At 40.6% G+C, this 21671-nt stretch overlaps 2 protein-coding genes across 4 annotated transcripts in view; one reads left to right on the forward strand and one right to left on the reverse strand.

Moving 5' to 3' along the window:
- The window catches only part of fgf13a (fibroblast growth factor 13a), a 92914-nt gene extending 83516 nt beyond the window's left edge, over positions 1-9398 (reverse strand). Inside the window, exons 1-2 of one of the 3 annotated variants that reach the window (XM_079352593.1) lie at positions 7368-7971; positions 6954-7116 (exon numbers count right to left, since the gene is read on the reverse strand). In XM_079352593.1, coding sequence (XP_079208719.1) covers positions 6954-7002 — 49 coding nt within the window. In that variant the 5' untranslated portion in view covers positions 7003-7116; positions 7368-7971. Of the gene's footprint in view, positions 1-6953; positions 7117-7367; positions 7973-9162 lie in introns of those variants that run through there. The other 2 variants (XM_079352591.1, XM_079352590.1) reach the window with 2 other exon arrangements.
- A 9036-nt stretch (positions 9399-18434) lies between these two features.
- Positions 18435-21453, forward strand: f9a (coagulation factor IXa; the record flags this gene model as incomplete). The annotated part of the gene is made up of 8 exons (XM_079352766.1): positions 18435-18501; positions 18680-18867; positions 18942-18966; positions 19176-19289; positions 19627-19761; positions 19853-20154; positions 20264-20387; positions 20864-21453. Exons 1-8 carry the CDS (start codon positions 18438-18440, stop codon positions 21451-21453), a joined length of 1542 nt encoding a protein of 513 aa, XP_079208892.1. The 5' UTR covers positions 18435-18437.
- Positions 21454-21671: the final 218 nt, after the last annotated feature.

Genomic DNA, 21671 nt, shown 5'->3' on the forward strand with positions numbered 1-21671 from the left:
CTTTTTGTGACCTTAAAATCTCTGATAGCTCTCTGCAGTGCTATACATCATCTGTTGTAGTGGTTTCTGCACTCGTAAGAACTCAAGAGTTTCTATGTTTTTGCAAAACAATCTTACTCTAGTCTGAAGCAAACATGAGGATATTTTCTTTAAGGCCCTTGGTAAAAAAAAAAAAACACACTTGAAGTTTTCCAGACCTTCTGGGATGTCTTACACATTGGCTTTGAGATAACTAAAGATGACATTGGTGGTATTCAGTTCCTGCAGGACCTCATGTAGCATGTACACAATCTGAAAGCTAGCTCGGGGTAGTGTGAATGCTTGCAGACACATGAGTCAGTGCCGCTGCATGCTTAGTCAAACAGATGAGCCTTTTCCTTCATATCAGATGAGCTAACAGCGTGTGATCCACGGTGAGCCCATTAGCACTTGGATTGTCAAACCCCTTGCAGAGGTATTAAATGGGGACGGATAGATTCAGTTTGCCTTTTGTCATCCTCTCTATAAGAGGAGTTTCAAAAAAAGAAACCACACAATGTCACAGAAGTGTGCTCCCTCTCAAGAGCAGCAGTGGGAAGGAGGCCAAAAAAGACACTTAAGGATCCTTCTGTACTGATGTCATCTTTTTCCAATTCTAGCAGATAATGATAAGCCCTTAGTAAAACTGCCATGTCCTGCAATTCCTTGGCCCAGCACCAGATGAAGACTGCTAAACTCAAATCTGCTTCTTCTATCAGAGGGGCTGCACATAACAAAGGACACAATAAAATACCCTAAATTACTTCAATACTTCTAATTATCGAAACAATATAAACAAGAAATTAAAGACTGATATGTACAAGACTAAATAAGATAATAGTGCAGTGGTAGAGTAGATGGAACTGCTTGTCGTAGCACAAATAGCCAGTTAGTCTGAAGTGTTTCGCTTGACTGTGAGTTACACTGTTGACAACACGCTCTCCTTTCACTGCAAGGCTCAAATCACCAGTGAGTAAAAGTGGAATCTTCTATTAAAGAAAAATAGTGAACTTGAGGATTTCAAAAAGATGGTGGAGATTAGTTTGAGCTATCCTAACCTAAAACTGGCCATTTTTTAATTAATTATTAGCATTGTTACAGTAATGTTAAATGGACTACAGCTTGTAGCACTTTTACACTGCAGGTGACACCTTTCCATTCACACATTTATGGCCGAGGCTGTTCTGTAAATTAACCTTCAGAAGTGACTTATCATATTTATACATGGGCTGGGGAACCGACCCTCCATCCTGGTTGAGAGTGGAGGCTGTGTGTGCTGTAGAGCATTGGATACTGTTTTTTAACCTTAAACTGCTTTATTTTGCGGTTTGGTAGTTTTCATTCACCAGGCTTGATAGTGGAGATTGTGAAGATGGGGTTTGATCATTCAGCTGCTGTTTAAAACATTAAACATAATAAACACTGAAGGACTGCTAACCAACAACAGGCTGTGAGGTGCGACTGTACCTAAGATTAATATAGCAACAGCAGCCTGTCAGAGACGCCGGTATTTGTCATGAAGCTGCTGCTTTATTCAGCACAGGACGCATTGCTGGTTTATCTTATCGTTTCCAATACTAACGTAAATATATATTTTGAAGTTGAAGTGAACCAATAATGTTCTTGTTTTCTGAAGGGTTTTTTTCAGGAGGGTACTCCTTCATTAATAGCCTTATTTAATATCTTTTAATGGTAAATATTGGTATTGATCAATGTAGGAAAAAAAGATAATGAATATGTCACCAAGCAGTAACCATTGTTTATTAATTTAGAGGAAAGGGTTAGCATGTCCCATACAACTATCTGTGTAAACCATCATGTTTGGGTCTGATGGTATAACAGTCGTCGCACTCTGAGGTATTTAAATATCCTGGCCCTGTGGAGAGACACCACTCTTTGTTATCAGAGCAGTGTAACCACAATTATGGGGGATTATCTTTAGATGGGATTATCTGCTTTAGTATGGAGGGCATTTCTGAAAGTAAAAATGCAGTAATCCAAAATCCACAGGTAGTATATAATGCTGCACCTTGGAAGTCAGAGTTTGGATCGGAGCCACATATTTTCATGAAAGAATTCATGCGTAGAAATGTGATTAATATCAGGAGCACTGTTGTACAACAGTTAAACAGTGGGCGACAGATAGAAAAAAGATTCAGTTTCTATAAATGTCAAAACAAAAATATGCATACTCCTTTCCAGAAGGCTGATCTGTGAAATTAAAATAAGCAACCATGACTGCTGTTGTGTTTGCAAACGTGCAGTGAGATCCAGCAGAGAGCCAGATGTTTTAGCAAGCATGCCCATTTTATCATTTTAAGATTGAATCACAGTCAGTCCTTCTGAGTGACAATATTTTGAGAGGAAGGAAATGACATGACCAACTTAGAAATGAGTAACACGATCAGGATCTGATGAAACTAGTGCCACCGGTGACATGTTTTTCATTGGTTCTGTGGACTGAAAAATTACACACAGAGAAGCCCATGTTCCGATAGGCACCATGGGGACAGCTCACAAAGCCCTTCACCTCAGAAGACACGCTGCTCTGTGGATTACCCGCAGCAAGCTGACTAATGCATCAGAACTGTCAGGTATTTAGAGATTTTCGGGCCAGAACACTCTTGGCAGTGATGACGCAACACAGTGCGTGATTCACTGTCAAAGTCAAGAGAAATTAAGAGGATGAAAAATGTGCTCTACCCAGGCAGGTTGGCAGACACTTCCACCACTAGTTGATCAATAAATGACCAGTTAAATTTAAGAACAGTGGCCTCCAGCGATGTAGTATAGCGTGCATAATAGAACACAGCTTCCTTCCCAAAGAAACAAACTATGCAAACCGCCTGACAACTCAACAAACTGGGACTGAGAAGCCAACGCACCAGTCACAGATCACCCAGCGTCACTCAGAAACCTAATCTGACAGAGGAATTGAACAGAGGAGCTCTCGATGTTCCCATACAGCAATCAGCGTGCAAGTCAGCGATGGAGAGTGGCAGATCTCTGATGCGAAGCGAAACCAGTTTCCTCCAGGCGGTTGGGCCGGATCTGCGTCAGTGCCAGCATCTGACAGGAAACAACTCCTCCATCCTGACACCACAAATACTTCCATAGGAGCGTGTCCTGACAAAGCCCAAACTGTTGTTTACTTCTTCAATTTATTGATTGGATCAACAACAAAAAAGTACTAACGAAGAATGGTAACTTTTTTATTTACTTTTAGAATTTTTTTGTTTTTTATTATGTTGTTAATTTCTAAAATACATTCAAATGTGTCCCAAGATTTACATCTTTCCCACATCTGAGTTACAGCTCTCATGCCAACATCTCAACATCACGGCAAACCTCACGTGTATTCCCACCCATTGGCACAATGGACAGTTTTCCATCACGTCCTGTGTTTCATGATTCTAAATATATTCAAGTGAAACTTAGAGGAGTAACATTTACACTGACAGGAAGAAAAATGAATTCCTTAAACACGACATGCTGTTTTGAAGTTGTGACCAAAGTTCACAGTCAAGTTTGTACAGTCACTAAGAAGATCCAAATGAAGAAAAAAAAAAAAAGCCTCAACGGAGGAAAAAAAGTTTTATTTAAGCTGACCCCATCAAACGGCAGAAAATCCTCTGAGCTTGCTGAGTTCAAGATTTATTTGGAATCATTTCCCAAACCCTGGGATTAGAATTTAGGAACCCTACATGGAAATCTCCTGCACTACCAGTTGAGCTCATACACCAATGTGATTGCGAAAGAAAGTGCTGCGTGTAATGCTCTGACCTGTCAACAATTGCACTGTGAGACACAGACAGTTACTGCTGGTCACAGCTAAAAACTTAGGAAGTTCAACTCTGCTAACGGTCTCAATAATATACAGATATTGTGCCTTACTACGGCACTCGCAGTAAGAGTAACAGCTTCTCAGTGATAGGCATTAGATTGAGATACTCTGGTGACACTGGTGACAGCATGTGGTGGTTTAGCAGATGAGATTGAGGCAGTTGTCAGAGATGTGGAGGACGGAGACGCCTGCATTGTGATTAATGAAGCTGCTCCAAACTCATCTCTGAGAATCTATTGATCCGGTTCTGTGGCGGGCCTTGCGCTGAATTAATCTGCCTGCAAGTATGCAAGACTTATGTCTCCTTTTCCTTCTTCTCTGCAATCAGAGGAAGACATGAATCTCTTGGCTGATTCTCGGAGAGGAGGCCATGAATGCACTGCACCGAGATAAGTATGAAGTGCGACAAGTCATTTGCTCACTTTTATGCGCCGTTCATGATGCAGAAAACACACGTGGAAAAAGTGATCAAAAACCAAAATATGAAAGAAAGTGGTAATCAGGGCATTTTACAGTATGTCCATATAATCGGTGCACAATGCATTCAGGGTTGATACAACACTACATGTAGCCATATTTTCAGGCTAAGGAAAGTTGTGTGTTTACGTCATGGTTTGACACATCACTTTGTCTGCACAACTTAGCTTCACAAGGGCTCACACAATGTGATTCAATGTTGGTACAGGGGCTCTGCTACACCTCTTCTTTCTTACCTCCTCCCTCTCCCTCTCCCTCTCACCCTCTCTCTCTCTCTCTCTACATTTCCGCAAGCTTTTCCCCCCCCCAACGAACAATAGACTGATAACAAAGAACAATGTGGTCCTCTTTCCCCTTTCAGTGCCCAACAATAGATGTTACAGGTTAATGCTGGTCAGTGGTTAGCGGTAGTTCTTTGTTGATGTTGAGACAACTTTATAAGAAAACTGAAACCGAAGGCCATTTTAAAAAATAACACTGATATTAGATAATTAAATCAAAGTTAATGGTATTACAGTAGTCTGGTAAATAAGCCATGCTTCACATCAGTACTGAACGTAAGTCTTTCTTTCTAATGATAAAGGCGGATGATCAAAAGCAGGCAACACTCTTGCTCTGAAAAACGGTGTAGTGTCTGGACTATTTCCCTGAAAACTGCCAGCATTGGCAGGGTCACTACTGATTTTTCCCACGTGCAAATCCCCGCTCATGTGCCACTCATGTCTCTGATGGAGGGCAGCTGGCACAGAGTGACCCTCTTAGCCATTCAGATAGTCAACTAGATTTTTTTTTTTCTCCTCCATTTCGGAGCTTTCAGTTGTGCATGTTTAAAAGTTGAGCGCTCTTTGTTGAAGCTTCTTGCTCAGGGTGAAGATGTGTCTGAGAGTTTTGGAGATGGAGCTGCGGCCCCAGGGCATCCATGAGTCAGCCATTCACTCACGTTATTGATTTCCAGCCAGGGATGAGAGGGAAAGTTGGTGCGAAGGTTAATCTTGAAATCAATTCTTTTGAGTATATTTTGCTCACTGTACTGTCAGCACTACAGGCTATATCCAATTATTACTGTTTTGTTCTGCTTTTTAGCATTGGACATAACATATTTATCAATCAGCAAGTACAGTACATTCAGAGATGTCCTATACAGGACTCATACTATACAGTTCAATGACAACAGCATTGTTCTAAATAATCAGAATAGATTCAACCACAATGGTTAAAATCATTTTTGATTGTATAATTTACATTCCCACTTAGTGAGAGTTGGTTCTCAGTGTGGCAAGACCAATTATTCATATATCATCCTTCAATGTAAAGAATATATCTATATTTATTTATTTATTTAAAGTTTCTGCACTTAGGCTTGTTGTATGCTGCCTTTACAGTGACATCAGCAGGCACGTCATCACTTATGTCACTGCTGCCAAAATAAGCCAATTAGGTTTATTGATTAGTTGTGAGCACGTTGGACGGAGCCGGAACCTGAGTACAAGGAGATCCGATTGAATCGCCACACTGTAAATAAACAGGGGTGATGCAGTGGGCAGCCTGCCACAGTGTAAAAGCAGCTGTTATTATATTACACTCGGGAGGGAAACCTGTTCACTCACCACACGAAAAAGCAACAAGACGTCAGGCATGCTGAGTTTTAATGAAGGCTGAGCAGACAATGGACTGCGGTCTGGATTTTTTTCGCGGTGAAAATCCTTCCATATAGCCAACATCTCGAAACAAGTGAACTGACGCAATAGCTGCATCATTCTTGAGCAGAAATGGTGTATTCTAGACTATTTATTTTCCGAGTTCTTTGGTAGATACAGACTAAGGTGTGTGTGTGTGTGTGTGTGTGTGTGTGTGTGTGTGTGTGTGTGTGTCTGTCTGTGTCTGTGCGTAAAGTGTCGTGCACATCCCCGGCGTATATGGCGCGCTTACAATGGTTACTCCCGCCAGGTTTCTCTGGCAACCCCGTCTGTGCTCTGTGTCCATGACAATGGATAGGCTGCATTCTAAATTTCCTTTTTACACCAAGTGCTGAAGGACCCGATATTGGACGCCATGTGCCATGAGCTCATATGGGGTTTAGATTCCCACAAAAAAAACTGCTCCGCGCTTTCTGAGTGGAACAGATGTGAATGTGCATCTCAGTATGCGGGGCGAGAAACACAAAGGGACATTTCAACAGGATGCCAGCGACGCAAAAGAGGAATCACTGCCATCATTTCAACCCCAGGTGTTTTCTTTTATTGTAAAAAATCAGTTATAAATCGCAAGCTTAGTGTCATGCAACATATTGTTCTCCTTTTTGCTGAATTGTGCGTCTGTGTTTGACGATCACCAATCAATGCAAGTAAAACATGTGATCTCAAACCAGTACATCGTGCAGCTACAGGCCTACTATAGCCTATCAAACAGCAGTATCCACATGCACCATGCTGGGGGGATGGATCATCATCCACTGACTACTATTGTCTCCAGTCTTACCTCAGAGGCTGGTTGGATGGTCGCGCTGGTGAAAACCTGTGATTTAAGGGTTAAAGAAGTCTGTGTGTGTGTGTGTGTGTGTGTGTGTGTGTATGCGCGTGTGTGTTTGTGTGTGTTTACAAGGCTTTCTTCTTACCCTTGGAAGCATCCTTGTCTTCTTTAGGCTTCGCCACTTTTCCACTCATAGATCCCAGTTTGGATGTATAAATCCCAAATTAGACAAGAATCGAAATCCCTTTAATTTCGGACTGTCCTCAATGAAATCCTTAGCAAAGGTTCTAGGTGCTGAGATAAGGGTTCTGTGAAGAGAGAAAGATTCATCATCACACAAAGAGCAGCGTTTGGAGTCAAAACAGGGCCACGGAATGAGACAATGGACCGTGAGAGCTACTTGGGAAGGTGGTAATCAATTGGATATCAAAGGAAACATCCAACTAGTGTTGCCCATTGAGCCCACTCACGCGGAATACGACAAAGAGCCCCATATGGTTCAAGTAAACATCAGGAAGAAGCCAGTGTGCCGTCCCAGTGTTTTTACGCGTTAACCTACCTTATCTCCTCCACGTTTTCTGCTACATCAATGCACATTGATGAAAGGAAACGCTCCCACCATGAATCCCGTTATGTTGCATACAAGAAAAATCACGACCTGTATCTTCTTCTTCTTCTTCTGTGACAAAGAAGAGGAGCAAAAAGCTGAAAATGGAGAGCGGGTTTCTTCTAGAGTGGTCTTTAATCAGCGTGGAAAAGAAATGAGAAAAAAAAATAGAGGTCAAAACACTGATCAGTCCTATGTTCACACAAACCCTGGGAGATATGCCATCCAGTGGAGCTCGTGCGAGCAGCTTTTCTTCCTCCTGACGAGCTGTGGTCCTCTTAAACGCTCGGCTTGCAGGATCAACAGGATATCGCCTACAACGTGAGAGCGCTCCCTCCGTTCCAGCGCACATTCACACCATGCACATTTGTTTTTCTGCCTTCTGTGTCATCGCCGAGATCAAAACGAGCTCCATCCGTCAGTGTGTGTATGTGTGTTCAGCGGCAGCCCGTCGATGCTGGAGATTTAAAGCAGGAGGTGGTGCTGCATGGTACTCTCCATCTTGCTGTTGCTCTCATTCAGTTTGCCTTTGCAGAGCTATGCGTCACCCCATTCACATGCAGCCTGCGCAATTTCTTCTTCTATGATCTAAGGGGTTTTGTTAGACTTTTTAAAATGCACGAGGTGACATTTGCAACAGACGGCTGGATGACATAATAGAATATAAATCAAAGAGGATTGATTTTGTCCATCATAATGGATATTTATTGGACAACACTCGTATTAATTGCATTAAAAGCAATATGTTTCATCGGGTTAGGCTGTAACCCCAGAACATTGTGCCTGCAATAGGCCCGTGTACAATGTATCTGTTGCTCAGGACAGTCTGTATTGTTGAATGAGATCAATGCAGCTCAACATATCAACTTAGTTGGGAAGACAATGCACATTCCCCCAAAGTCTCCCCAGTGAGCTTACAACACTTTGCAGGTTATATGCAAAGTTTTGCCTGACAAAGTTGGACAGTCTTATCTACAAAGCCCTGCTTCTTCTCAAAACAATGCAGAGCCCCCTCATCTTTAACATTCCTAAATAAACAGACATACACCAGCTTTTTCTAAAACGGTTTATTGATTTGAAATCATCTAATTTATCATACCAGGAGATAATGTAAAAAAAATTGTATTGCACTCAATGAGAGAGTTCAAGTCAGTGTGCATTACAAAAGAAGAACATCAGATCCTTTAATCTACTTTTGAGCTAAACTGTCTATAGTTTTGAAATTCATCAACTCAACTAAAATGCCTTTCATACAAGCATGCAGCCCAAAGAGCTTCACAAAGAGCAAACAAGACAGGAAATAAGAAAAGAAATCGACAACAGAAGAAATTATGAAAAAATAAAAAAACATTTAAAAAAAAGATTAAGTATTAGAAAAAAAATATATATATATATTGATAGGATCAAAAAATGAAAGAAGTAAGACGAAAAAAACAGCTATAGAACTATGATCAGATTTAAGAGCACTTTACATTTGAAAGTCATGCCACCAAAGAACTTTGATTTACAGCATATCAGCATGTAATCAATACGATAACAGATACTTTACTCATTAAGATTCTTCTGATAATAAAACAACTGAATCTGAGCCTTTATGAGGCCCCACTGCTGGGAAATGGCATGTGTTATGTTTTTAAGAGTTGCAGTCAACACTCACATTTCTATTGACATGGAAGCTCAATACACAGCATGCTGTTTAGAAAGAAAGATAGCTGACTTTAAAGCTTAAAGGGTGTGTGCTCCTTACCTTTGAAGCCTCAAGTCTAAAAGGTAAACCTCAGTCCTTGAAACCCGTCCAGGTAAAAAGGGAAAAATCCAAAGACTTTCCGAACTCTTAGTACACTTCAGAGGTCAATATAATATTTCAAAATCTAAGTCTTTTGTTATCAGCGGTCTAATCACAGTCCTTTTTTCTGCAGGCTTTCTGTCACATCTCTCTACGTGCACGTCTGTTTTCACTCAGTGGCAGCAGAGGAAAAAAGACCTGCAGGTTGACTGTTACAAGATCTATATAGTTGCTATTTTTAGAGGAAACAAGACTCCTTTCAAACTTTCTTCACATGCTCCAATCTTTCGGAGGCGTCTAAAGCTCACTGGAGCCTTTTGCTCTATTTCAGCTCATTGCTCTCCCTGGAACGCTCCAATCATAGGCTTAACAACAGATTTTACTCTGAGTTAAGTTGAATATTTCTCCTCTGTGATTAAATACGTGGAAGTCAAATTAAGCTGATAATAAATCCAACATGCATTCAGATGTCTGGCATGTGAGATTCAAGAGGATAAATGTTTAGATCCAGCAATCGTCAGAATTCATATTTCTATTTCAATCATGTTACAAGAAATAAAATAATTCTAATGCTGGAAACTGAACACTAAATGGTCCTCAACCAACAAATCAGTGCCTTCTTCAGAGTAATGATTTTACAACAGCTTTATAATCGTCAAAGTAAAAGCTCCTATTCTGACAACAGAAAAGTAACTCTGACTGAAATCTTATTGTGATATTGACCTCTCTTATTTTGTACGTGTCAGTACCTTGAATGTGAACAGCTGAATAGAGCCTCGTTGAGAACACAAGCTTCCCTGCGCTTTATACAACAGATTGATGCTCATTTCTTGGGTGCCATTAAAAACAACACTGGAGGGATGACAAGTAAACACGCTCCTTTAGCTTAAAGAGAAAAGCAGTATTGATATTTATGATTGAGAGGGAAAGAGACCACTCGCTCCTTGTGCAAGCCTCTATCAGTAGATAGACATTTATTTATCAGTCTCCATTTCACTACCTGAGCTCCAGCTTTGTTTAATTTTAACTGGACTATTTTTAACCATGTCACTCACTGTTGCCTCTCAGAACCTTTCCTGTTCTGTTTCCTTCTTGTCCCAGTAGATAGTGTCATGATCATAGAGACGGCTGACTGCTTGTCCAAGTGCCTAGTTGTTATTAAACCCTGGTTTATATCTAGAAAAGTTCATCCTCTACTTTCAGTCACCCATAGTAACTTAGTAAGCGTGTTTTTTTTTCTTTTCTTCAAGATGGATTGATTTATCGCTATTTTTAAAATGACAGTATCCGCTTTCTCCTTGGTTTTCACTGACAGTGAGAAGGGGGCATGTTTATTATTCATTATAGCAGCAATACTAAAAGCATGTACCCGATTCCGGAAAACTGTGAATCTATTGGAGCTGAGTAGCTTTATGGGTCACAGAGGTCCCATCAGAACAGAGCCCCGCAAAATCAGCATTATCACACAAACAAACAGCACTTATGACGTAAACACACGTCAATATAAAAGAAATATAGCGGAAATACACTCTGACTCAATAAAGTGTAGCTCTGATGTGGTAGTTGGATGTGCAAGCAGTCATCAAAAAACAAACAAGAAAAACAGCCTTGAAGTTTTCCTCGTCTTTTTATGACATTTAAAATAACTTATAATACTACAATAAATTAACATTTAATATTACCATAACTTAGTCTCAACTAGAACAGTTTCATGTCATGATAATGAAACATTTACAAAAGCACCCTCGCCTCACAACATTTGTCTCATGTTGAATAATTATTTGAACATATAACATTAAACCTTGGTATTAGTGTCACAACCTTTTATCCTAATTGTGAGTTTACTGTTTATGTATAATAGTTTGTTGATGTGAAAAAATGTGCACAAAACGTCTTTGGTTAAACGGGCATGTTAACTGAGCTTGTGAAACTTACAGGTTAATGAATTGTATGTAGAAGTCTGAAGATGCTGCTGAATGATTTTTTTACGTCAAAAGTAAAAGAGTAGAATAAAGGAAAGAAAAAGTCCAAAGGTTCCTGATGACCTCTGACCCGACCACAGGAATAATTCCTCAGATTACTTTGCAGCAGGACATGTGCGTGTGTGTTTGGAATGGGTTTAAATAGTGAGGGTAAGGCAGAGTGTAAATGTCGGTGGGGTGTGTGCCCACTGTGTCCATGGCCTGTGGCCCTCGTTGACCTTTCCAGCAGGACGTCACAGTACAGCGCAACATTCAGCTCCAGCCTGTTTAAAGCAAAAACCCTGCGGCCCGGCTGGCTCAGCTCAAACAAACTCCTGACTCACAGTCTGTCACCTCTGATGTCACATCACACGAAGCAGCTACACAATCACCCTGAATCTCTTCTGTTGGGCTGCTGATTGCACGACTGCTGTGTGAAAAAGCACCATCACCTTTAGCTCACACTGCCCAGCAAACTCTGCAGATTTATGTTGTTTATTTTTGGATAATTTAAAGCCATTTACTGTGTTAAATGTCTATTACATAACCCCTATAAGCTACCTCAGGTGTTGTGCTCCAACTGTAAGTAATAGGTAATTCACCTCTAAGTTAGAACTTATTATAGAATTGTTCCATATATCAATATACAGCATAAAAGAAGGGGGCCTTATATATCACTTTAATGACATTTGATGAAGAGCTCTATGAGAGGCCAGCATGTTTATGGACACCTATTATGATCTTCTCATTTTTCAAACTTAAGTACACCTGGGTTCAGGCTGGAAGTGTATTTTAGCATGCTTACGTATAGATTTAGCTGTAGCTAAAGCTGTAATGGAATATTATAATAATAGCATCACATGCGCTCAGGCAGTTGGTTGAAAAAATGATGAATGTTTTGTTTGATAGTTTTTTGATAGTTGATAGTTTACTTCAGCACATTAAAAAAATAAAATAGCACATTCAAACAGATTCAACGGTTTAAGCTGATAGTCAGCAATACCAAACGGGGGTCGTTTGTTGAAAGGTTGAATGAACATTCATGAACAGCTGAATCCAAATCTCTCAACTATGCAAACATTTAAAAAACATTTAAAGCTTCCCTCCACTTTTACATCAGTTCTTCAATGAGTTTTTTAGGCTTGGTGTGTTTCTTCAAATAGGAATTTGCTTCTGAAAGCAATTTACTTATGTACTTATTACTTTAATTGAGATATTTGTCTCAAACTTTTTGGAACTACATTGTCATTCTTCTTGCTAAAAGTGCGTATTGATCTTGCAAGTCAGCTGAAAATCAATTTCCCATCACATGGGTAATAGCCAATGACCACATTTGCACCCTCAGCTGATTTATAAATCAGTTGCATAGGATGGAAAAAAAGGTACACTGACCCTGTAGCTGTTTGATTTGTAACTCCGTCGGACTGAAAATCACCCAAGGTAATCATAGAGGAGCAGCCTGTATGGGTGCTGGGAGGGCTCAGTCCTAAAAGTCATTCTTTCGGACAGACCCAGAGGTGTTGGAGGGTGATTAATGCTCCGTTGTTGTGAAGAGAGGTTATTTGTCTGCCTCCCACTGTAGGTGTGAGGCTGATTCAGGCTCTGAGTGAGGCTGATAAGGTAATCAGGCTGGTTCTGTTACACTGAGGTTCTGATGACAGATGATACACGCTGCAGGTCGAGCACTGGTGGATTAAAGTCTGCGTTTTGTGTAATCTGGGTGGAAATGATCAAAACCATCTTCTGTTTCACACTGACAAACGTGTCAAATGTTAATCACTACATCTGGTGACACTCACTCTTATCAGGGACCTGCAGGTTTGCTAATTTAAGGCTTTAAAATTGCAGATTCATGCAGCTATTATAAAACATGGACGCTATAAAAAACATTGTCCTCCGTCCACATCTGTCCTCTTATACCTTCTTTTTTTAATTTAAGATTGTAATTTTGTATTTGAACTTTTCACCAACATTTTGACACTGTATTCTTTTGACTTTGGTAAAATTTTTAGTGTAGCTGCACCGTCGTTCATTTACTGCTCTGTGTGCCTTTGAATTGCCCCCCCGGGGACAAATAACGTTTTTTGAATTGAATTGACCATTCTTCTTTAACTGTTTCTACTTTCTGGAGAAGATTATGCAGCATTATGCAGGAGGGGTCAATGTCATATATGTGAGGCTTTTTAAAAAAGCACATGAAATATTCACATGATGCCGTCATAACTGAATATAATGAATAGTAATAGCAGAGAAGCTAATGCAGGATAAAAGAGCCAAGGACTGCAGACTGAAATAAAGGACATGCAAGAGTTTTGCATTTGTTTCTGCATGTTTACATGTGGCTATAGGCTCACTCATCAGAGTGATGCATTCAGTGAAACATGAATATAGGAGAGTCCCCCCAGCTCATTAATCTCTGAGCTCTGACCTCAGCTCTAAAGGTCATAATGGGGTCAGCAAGTTATTTCAAAACTAAAGAGGTCAGGGTCGAAAGGTACAACACCATGTCATATTTCTGTCACGTCTCTCCTATAACGCAGCACATAATTGACCCGGCCGCTCTGCAGATTGCTTTTTTTATATCTCTCATGTCACCGAGTCTGGATGTATCTCAGCTGTGGGACAGATGATCTACATGGATTTGGTGCAGCTGACACTCTGCCTTTTCCCTCTGGTGATGGAGACTTCATCAGTGCACAGCCAACTGAGTTATTAGCACCTGAAGCGGGTTTTACCTGGTAAAGAGTGATAAATGTGGAATGGAATAATCATAATGGGAAATGTTTTCCACACCTGATTGAGTTAGTGCTGTGTAGCTTTTTTTCAAAGTAATTTCTTGACATTCAGCAGGAAAACAGAAAGCGTCATAGCCACTTTCTGACCAGGAGGGATGAGAGCTCCACTTTTCATTAACGGTGGCTGAACATCCGCGAGCCAGCAGCGTTTGTCAGCTCAGCTGCATCACCTTTAAAAGACCAGGAGAGGATTCAGGCTATCTTTTTTCTTTTTAAAGTACTGCGTTTCTGGGTCACTGTTGTCAGGAATAAGCATGGCTAAGTTCATTTATACTCATAAAATTTCACATTGCACTTGATTATTCTGTTACTTTATCCTCATTAGTTCCACAACTGCACATGAAATAGTTTGTCTAAATCAGACTGTTCCTGAATATCATGCAGACATGTATTTAGATAAACTCATGATCTAATTAGACAAAGCGCTACTGGGTCACTGACCCACTTTAATATGGAATCAATGCAAGCACAGGAAAGCAGTATTAGTGTAATATTTATTTATTATGTATGTAAGGTTTGCATCTGCTGCCATTTCAAGCACAACTACAAATGGCACCAGGGTTTTAAATGCGTCTTCTCTAATGTTTTACTGGCAGGATTTCATTTGAATGGCCTCCAACAGTCTATTTAAGACTATTGGACTGTGACTGGTGTTGTGAGCCTGTAAATACAAACATTTCCTCTCCTTCTCTAGCAAGCCAAAACCTGTTAAAATGTGTTTGGCATGGTGGGGGATGGATGCGGGCAAGCAGGGGCAATGGATGGGAAACATCAGGCTTTAAAAAGATTCAAAATGACTGCACTAATTAATGGAGCGAAGCTCTCTCAAATATCACATTAATGTCAATGACTTTATCCAGAGGAGGAGGTGATGGGGGTATTAGTGCTTTGAGGCCTGCAGTGCTTTGTATTTACAGCACCCATCATAGGCAGCTGCCTGAGGATGTAACTGTACAAGCTTCCAACACTAAAGAGAAGAGAGAAACGCCCAGAAACACCCGAGTCTGTGAGTATCAAACACAAATCAAAGCTCTTTATTTCCCGGCTCAGTAGACCTAAAGCTTTCTGCCTGAGGTTTCTGTACTGAATGCCATGGTCATGATAACGTCAGCTATATATTCAAACGTAAAGTAAACAAGAGACTAAAAATGGCTGACTTTGAGTGTTTTTGAATAAAGGAGATACTTTCTCTTTCTGCGACTTGAGAAACTAAAAATCCAAAGTGTCCGTGCTGCTGTCAAGGAATAATTTGAATGTTTTCAAAGAACTCATATGTAACCACCTTTACCAAGATTGATTCCACTTTTACTCCTGCCTGTTGAGAATAAAGCAGCAGCTATGAGAGGATTAGCTTACTGTAGTTTAGCATAAAGGTAAAGAGTTAGCCTAGCACACCTTGTCATCTTGAGGCCCACACTCTTGTAAACCGTCTTTTTTTCTCTTTGGCTTGTGTAGGCTATTTGCTAAACATTTTCAGATGTGACAAACTACTCTCTAGTCTGAGCCTCAGACTTACTGGCAACATCTTTTTGAACACCTTTCAGAAAGTGACAAGCAAGCTGTTTCCTCATGTTTTCTGATTTTATGCTAGGTCTAGTTGACCATTAGTACTGTAGCTGTAGTTTGATATTGAACAAACAGAGATTTCAGTGGTATATTAATCATCTTATATTACTTTGGAAAAGAAACTGAACATGCGTATTCTTCACACTATTTTTCTTCATAAGTTTCTTTTATACACTTTTTAAGGGATTCTTCTTCCTGTGATCATATTCTGAGTGAGTACAGCAGGTTTCTTTCCGTCTCAAGAAGATTTCACAGAGAAAACATTTGCCTGCACCTGATGTTATCATTCTAGAAGACCACACGTGTCTTTTTGTATAGTTCTGTACATCAGATCCTCTTCCTCTGACTGCCGCTGGGCTGATGATCCAAAACCGACTCAGAGGGGGAAAAACAGTGATCACATTTTTGACAAGCTCAATTGTCACAGAGATCAGTGGCTCTCAACTTGTGGTTCCATTTTCTCGTGAATGTGTTCCTGGAAAAATAATGTATGAAAAAGTCTATGTCGCCCTTTTAAACATGTTTGTTTTTATCCGTGTCTTTGTTAGGTCTCATGTTTTTGTTCTGCCCGAAGGCCAAACTGCACCATTTTTTTAAAAACAAATCTCCTTGGTTGAAAAATATCTGAAACGTGGGTTGTTGTTTCTTGTCAAGGAGTTAGTGGTTGGTCCTGGGTCTTAACCAGCTGAGAACCTTGTAAGTCTTGTAAGTCTTGTAGTTTTGGAGATATAGAGGTAAGTGTATATTGTGGAAATTGAACTACTTTGAAAGGTCTGTGATCTCTTGGTGCTCTTCTAGTTTAAATTCACTTAATCAAATGTAATTTAGGATTTCACAAAAATAATTAAATAAAGAATTCTGCAAATACTTGTCTTCGCATAGATTTCCACAAATTCTGCTAGTCTTGTTTGAACTTTACAAACTTCCCATTCACTGGTAAATTTTTTTTACCAAAGCAGAGCATAAGCCCTCTGCAAATGACACCATGTCCCTGGTGAAAGACCTGGGTTGTACAGTAACAATCAATAGCAATGAGCAAGCATCAGAGTTTTTATTATGTGCGAGGCCCTGACTCCATCCCCTGCTGCACTGACTAATCTAATCGGAGTCGATGCAGACTCCCCAGCTGAGAGCTGCTGCCAAAGAAAGAGAGGAGACGGAGATGACAGGGAGAGCTTCACAAATCGTCCGTCAGTCTCAGACAATATGACTTCATGCTATCTATCCATGCAGCACTCTGTGCTCGGCTAACAAATCATCACCTCTGTGCTTATAGCATAAACCGCTGTTACTTTTTTCTCTTATACATTTAGTACTTTAGTAAGCTCTATCAAAGGTGTCTATCCATTCTGCTATTAAAAAAATGTTTAGAAAGCCCACAGACATCTTGAAATACGACTCAACCGCACTAGTGGAGTATTTAGATGCCGCCTTATAGTAGAAACATCTGTGAAAATGTGGAAAAAAAACCAGTAGTTACATTCTGCTCCTTCCTCATTAAATCTGCTTTCGTTCTCACCAAACTGAGTCCTGATAGCGTCAGTGAAGGCACCGAACCTTACTCTGCTATCCATCCTGGCTTGGAGTGATGGAGAAGCTCCTGTGTTGAGCAGGCAGTGTTAATTATTTAAGTATGAATAATTCAACCTCTGAACGATTGAATGAAATATAAATGCCTCCGGTCAATAGTTGCCAACACTTGAGAAGACTTTGGACTCCCTGTGGGGGGATTTGAGAGCCAGAGATGGGTCTGCTTCTTCCACCCAGACCACAAAGTGACACCCGAGTTAAATCATCAGCTGGCTCGCTGAATCAGCGCTTTATATCATTCCCATCAACACTGCATCAATGCTTCATCAATGTCAGGAGTATTGAGTAAACATGACACCCCCTTCCTCCTGATCGAAAAAAAAAACGATACTACTCTGGGTGAAAACATAGCAAAGTGTCGTCATTTAAAAAAAAAAAAATCTAATCTACGTGTAACGACATGTGTTACTATCTTGGACTGCTTCTTTGCACTTTTAAAAGTTCTATATCTTAATACAACATCATGTGTAAAACTTTTGTAGACATACTTTGTTTGTTTTCCTCACTGTGTTTGATAGTTTAAAATCTTTCATAAGATATTTAGTTTAAACAACATGTGATAAGTTTTTATTCAACCCTATTAATAAAGGATTATAAATCAGCTTTCTCTGTGCTCCAATAATAAATGAAAGATGCAAGATCATCTTACAAATCTCTTTTACCCTGTTGTTGTGTTATCGCGTCTATGACTGAGGTTCATGATCGCCATCTTGTGGGGAAAACTCAAAGTGCAGTTCTACTTTTTATGTCTCTATTAAAGGATTAAAGTATTTCCCATTTGTAAGCACAACATACTGTAATGTGATTATTGATATTAGTGACACAGAATGATAGTACTGACAATATGCACATGATGCAACCCTTGGCTGTGTATGTGGCTCAGCTGATAGAGTAGGTCATCTCTCAACCGGATGCGGCATCATGTCCTCTAATTAAATTGGCATTTGGGGAAAAAGGTGTTTCATTTGTAACCCTAGATGAACCCTGACAGTGAAGAGCTGGAGCATTAACACAGGCCTCAGACCTCAGGGAAAAGCCAGGCCGTGAGAATTTAACGGTCTGAACTCGATGGTTCTTTGGTATGAACCCTTTCATATGTCATTAATCATTAATGTTGGTAATTTACAAAACCTAAAAATGACATTAAAAAAAAACATTCTTGATATTGAAATGAATTCCTGTTATTGCAAGTGGATGTTGACACACTGGCCTTGTCTTTTTTTTGCTGTGTTTTTCTTCCTGTGGGTGTTCATGTGCAAACACAAGTCTGTACTTTGGATTGATGGTCAAGTTTGAGTGTGTCAGTATATAGGAAGTATTTAGAATGGACCTGTTTTCTTTGTCTTTCTTATGTTTGCTGCTTTTGGACTCTCAGCTCGGCTTTGGAGGTATTGAATATCACGTCTTTATTAAAAAAAATACTTCTTGAGGATTTTGCTCGTACTTTTCCTTTTACAGGATTAAATGTAGAATAGATTCATGTGTAACAGAGGGTCTGTACTGAATTGCAGATTTAACCTCTCAAAACAACAACCAGAACATTTGTTTTACTTTCACTGATTAAAGCTCCAGCTCCAGCCTCAGGCCCCGTGTTTTTGTCCGGTCCGGCAGCAGACAGCGTTCTGCGGAGACACAAACGCGACAACACTGGTGTGTTTGAGGAGTTTCTCGAAGGTGACTTGGAGAGAGAGTGTACAGAGGAAGCGTGTAACCTGGAGGAAGCCAGGGAGATCTTTGAGGATGATGACAAGACGGTATGTATTTTGCTCTCTAAAGTATTCTTTGTTTCTTCAGCCACAGTGATTGAAAACTGTCCTCTGTGTTTTAGATGGAGTTCTGGGTGAGATATATAGGTAAGATTAGAATGTTGCTTTACCTTGTTTGTCTAGTATAATGTGTTATTTTTGGGGGGGTTTTTTAAGATACTACTAATCAATGTTATAGATATTCTGTTGACAGACACTTCTGTTAACGTTTTTCTCCCCCTTTTTCCCTGAGTAAACATTGCCAACCTGCACAAACCGAGGTCATTGTTTGAGCTCTGTGTCTGAATTTTCCCCAGATGGCAACCAGTGCATCTCAAACCCGTGTCTGAACCAGGGATCATGTCAAGACCAGCTCGGCTACTACACATGCTCATGTTCGTCTGGCTTCACTGGCAGGAACTGTGGGATTGGTAATTGGATTTTTTTTTTTTAAATGTCATTGGGCATGTGACTTTTATGCTACATGATACAAATTGTCTCCAAAGATGAGATCAAATCTGATCAGATCTCAGTCACAGAGGATAAATACCCAGATGCCTTTTGCTCCTGCTTTCTAAATCAAATCAGTCGCCTGCAATGGTTGTGTTGTTTCGGTCCTAAAATTAGATTGTTTGTTCTCTTTGGAGAGTCTAAAAACAGCAGCTTCAGTGCTCTTGCTGTAAGTCATGTTTTATTATGATGTTGTTTTAGTTTTACAACATAGTGGTAAATTGTTCACGTTTTTTGATTAGTCTTTCTTCTCCTTAGTTGTAGCTAAAAGGTGTGATGTGAATAATGGAGGCTGTATGCACTTCTGTGAATCGAAGGGAACCTTCGGAGCAAAGTGCTCATGTGCGAGAGGATACAGACTGATGCAGGACGGCGAGAACTGTGAAGCAGACGGTATCGACCGCTTCCAAATTTATTTTCTGCTAAATATCTTCCTAATGACTCCGATTTCCACCATGTAACTCGTCCTTTCTCACATCACCAGCTGAATTTCCCTGTGGCAGGAACGCTCTGACAAAGTTTAGTCGAGCATCCACGAGGTCTCTCCTCGGCCACAGTAACATCATTGTACCAACCAACACCACCTATACTACACCCCCTCCCTCAACTCCAGCCAGCACACAGGCGCCCTCTACAACAGCAAATGTCTCTGTCAGAAATCATCCCTTGAAGAGACTGCCCTTCTGGGTGTTCCAAGACGACGAGGCCCCCACTGAGGAGCAGCCTAAGGCTCATAAACGCATTGTGGGTGGCAAGGTGGTTCTTCCAGGAGAGATCCCATGGCAGGTAGCGTCTGGAGGTGGACGTGTTTGAAGCATGTCAGGTTTGGGATATAGAAAAGAGAGAAACAAAACAGCTGCCTTCTTCTTGATCTTTCACTCTGTCTTTGATTCAGGTGGCATTAATAGCTCGTCCCAGTGGTCATTTATTCTGCGGTGGCTCCATTCTCAGTGAACGCTGGGTAATCACTGCTGCTCACTGCCTGATGCAGGGTCTCGGCTCCTTCTTCGTCAGATTGGGTAATGTTCACTGCCACCTGAGAAAATGTGTTATTTTTATTGATCTTGTGTGAGTAAAAAAAAAATCTCTAGTGTGAGACATTTCTTTTATTTTCTTTCATTGGTCTTCTTAAACAGTTTCTCATTACAGATTCATTAGGACCACCACCTTCACATACTTTGTTGAGATTTCTACAAGATTTGTTGTATCTTCAATTGTCTCTTTAGTTGTTTTTTTTCTTCTCTTTTATCATGAATGTTGATGTCCTGGCAAAGTACAGGAGATTTAGTATTACAATATAAATGTTTAGAGTTCAAACAAGAAATCAAACAATTAATGATTAAAGCAAATAGAGCTTGATCTTATGTTATTCATTATTTTTTGAAGAGAAACATCTTTAATCCTTCCCTTTGGGGAATGTGCAGTATGTGTTTTTGGTGTAGATTAAATCTATTTAGAGAACAGAAATATCTGAATCAACTCTCTCTATCCTCAGGGGAGCACAACATCTACATCAATGAGGGCACAGAGCAGGATCATGAAGTGTTGGAGCAGCACATACACCCCCGCTACAATGCCACCGAAAGCTTGTACAACCACGACATCGCTTTGCTGTACCTGAACAGCCCCATCACCTTCTCCACCACAGTGAGGCCCATCTGCATCGGGCCGAAAGCTTTCACTGAGAGCCTGGTGAGAGAGTCCTCCCCGGCCACAGTAAGCGGGTGGGGCAGAACACGTTTCCAGGGATTAACAGCTGACATGTTGCAGAAGGTGGAGGTTCCCTTTACTGAGCGGACAGAGTGTAAGCGCAGCAGCAGCTCCAGGATCACCCCTGTCATGTTCTGTGCAGGATACTATGATGAGAAGAAAGATGCGTGTCAGGGGGACAGCGGCGGTCCTCACACAAACAGGATACATGACACCTGGTTCCTGACGGGCATCGTGAGCTGGGGGGAGGAGTGTGCAAAGGAAGGGAAATATGGTGTGTACACCCGCGTGTCACTTTATTACCCCTGGATCAAACATGTGATAGGATTAACTAAACACAGGCTGGTTCTGGATATGGAAGACCCCGACCCTTAACATTTTTACTTCTTTAAGAAATAGCATTGACACTGATGACACCACACAACTAGAATGTCAGAGGTTTAGACTCAGCAACAAACAATATGTCTGTTGTGCAAGCCAGCGAAACTCTGGACTCTGACCTGCCTGTGCCATGCAGGTTCGTTTAACTCAAGTGTGTTTGGTCAATAAAGCACTTCGTCAGCAGTCGGATAAATCTGTAGTTTACACTCACA

The sequence above is a fragment of the Symphodus melops genome (assembly GCF_947650265.1).
Source record: "Symphodus melops genome assembly, chromosome: 9".
NCBI lineage: Eukaryota > Metazoa > Chordata > Actinopteri > Labriformes > Labridae > Symphodus > Symphodus melops.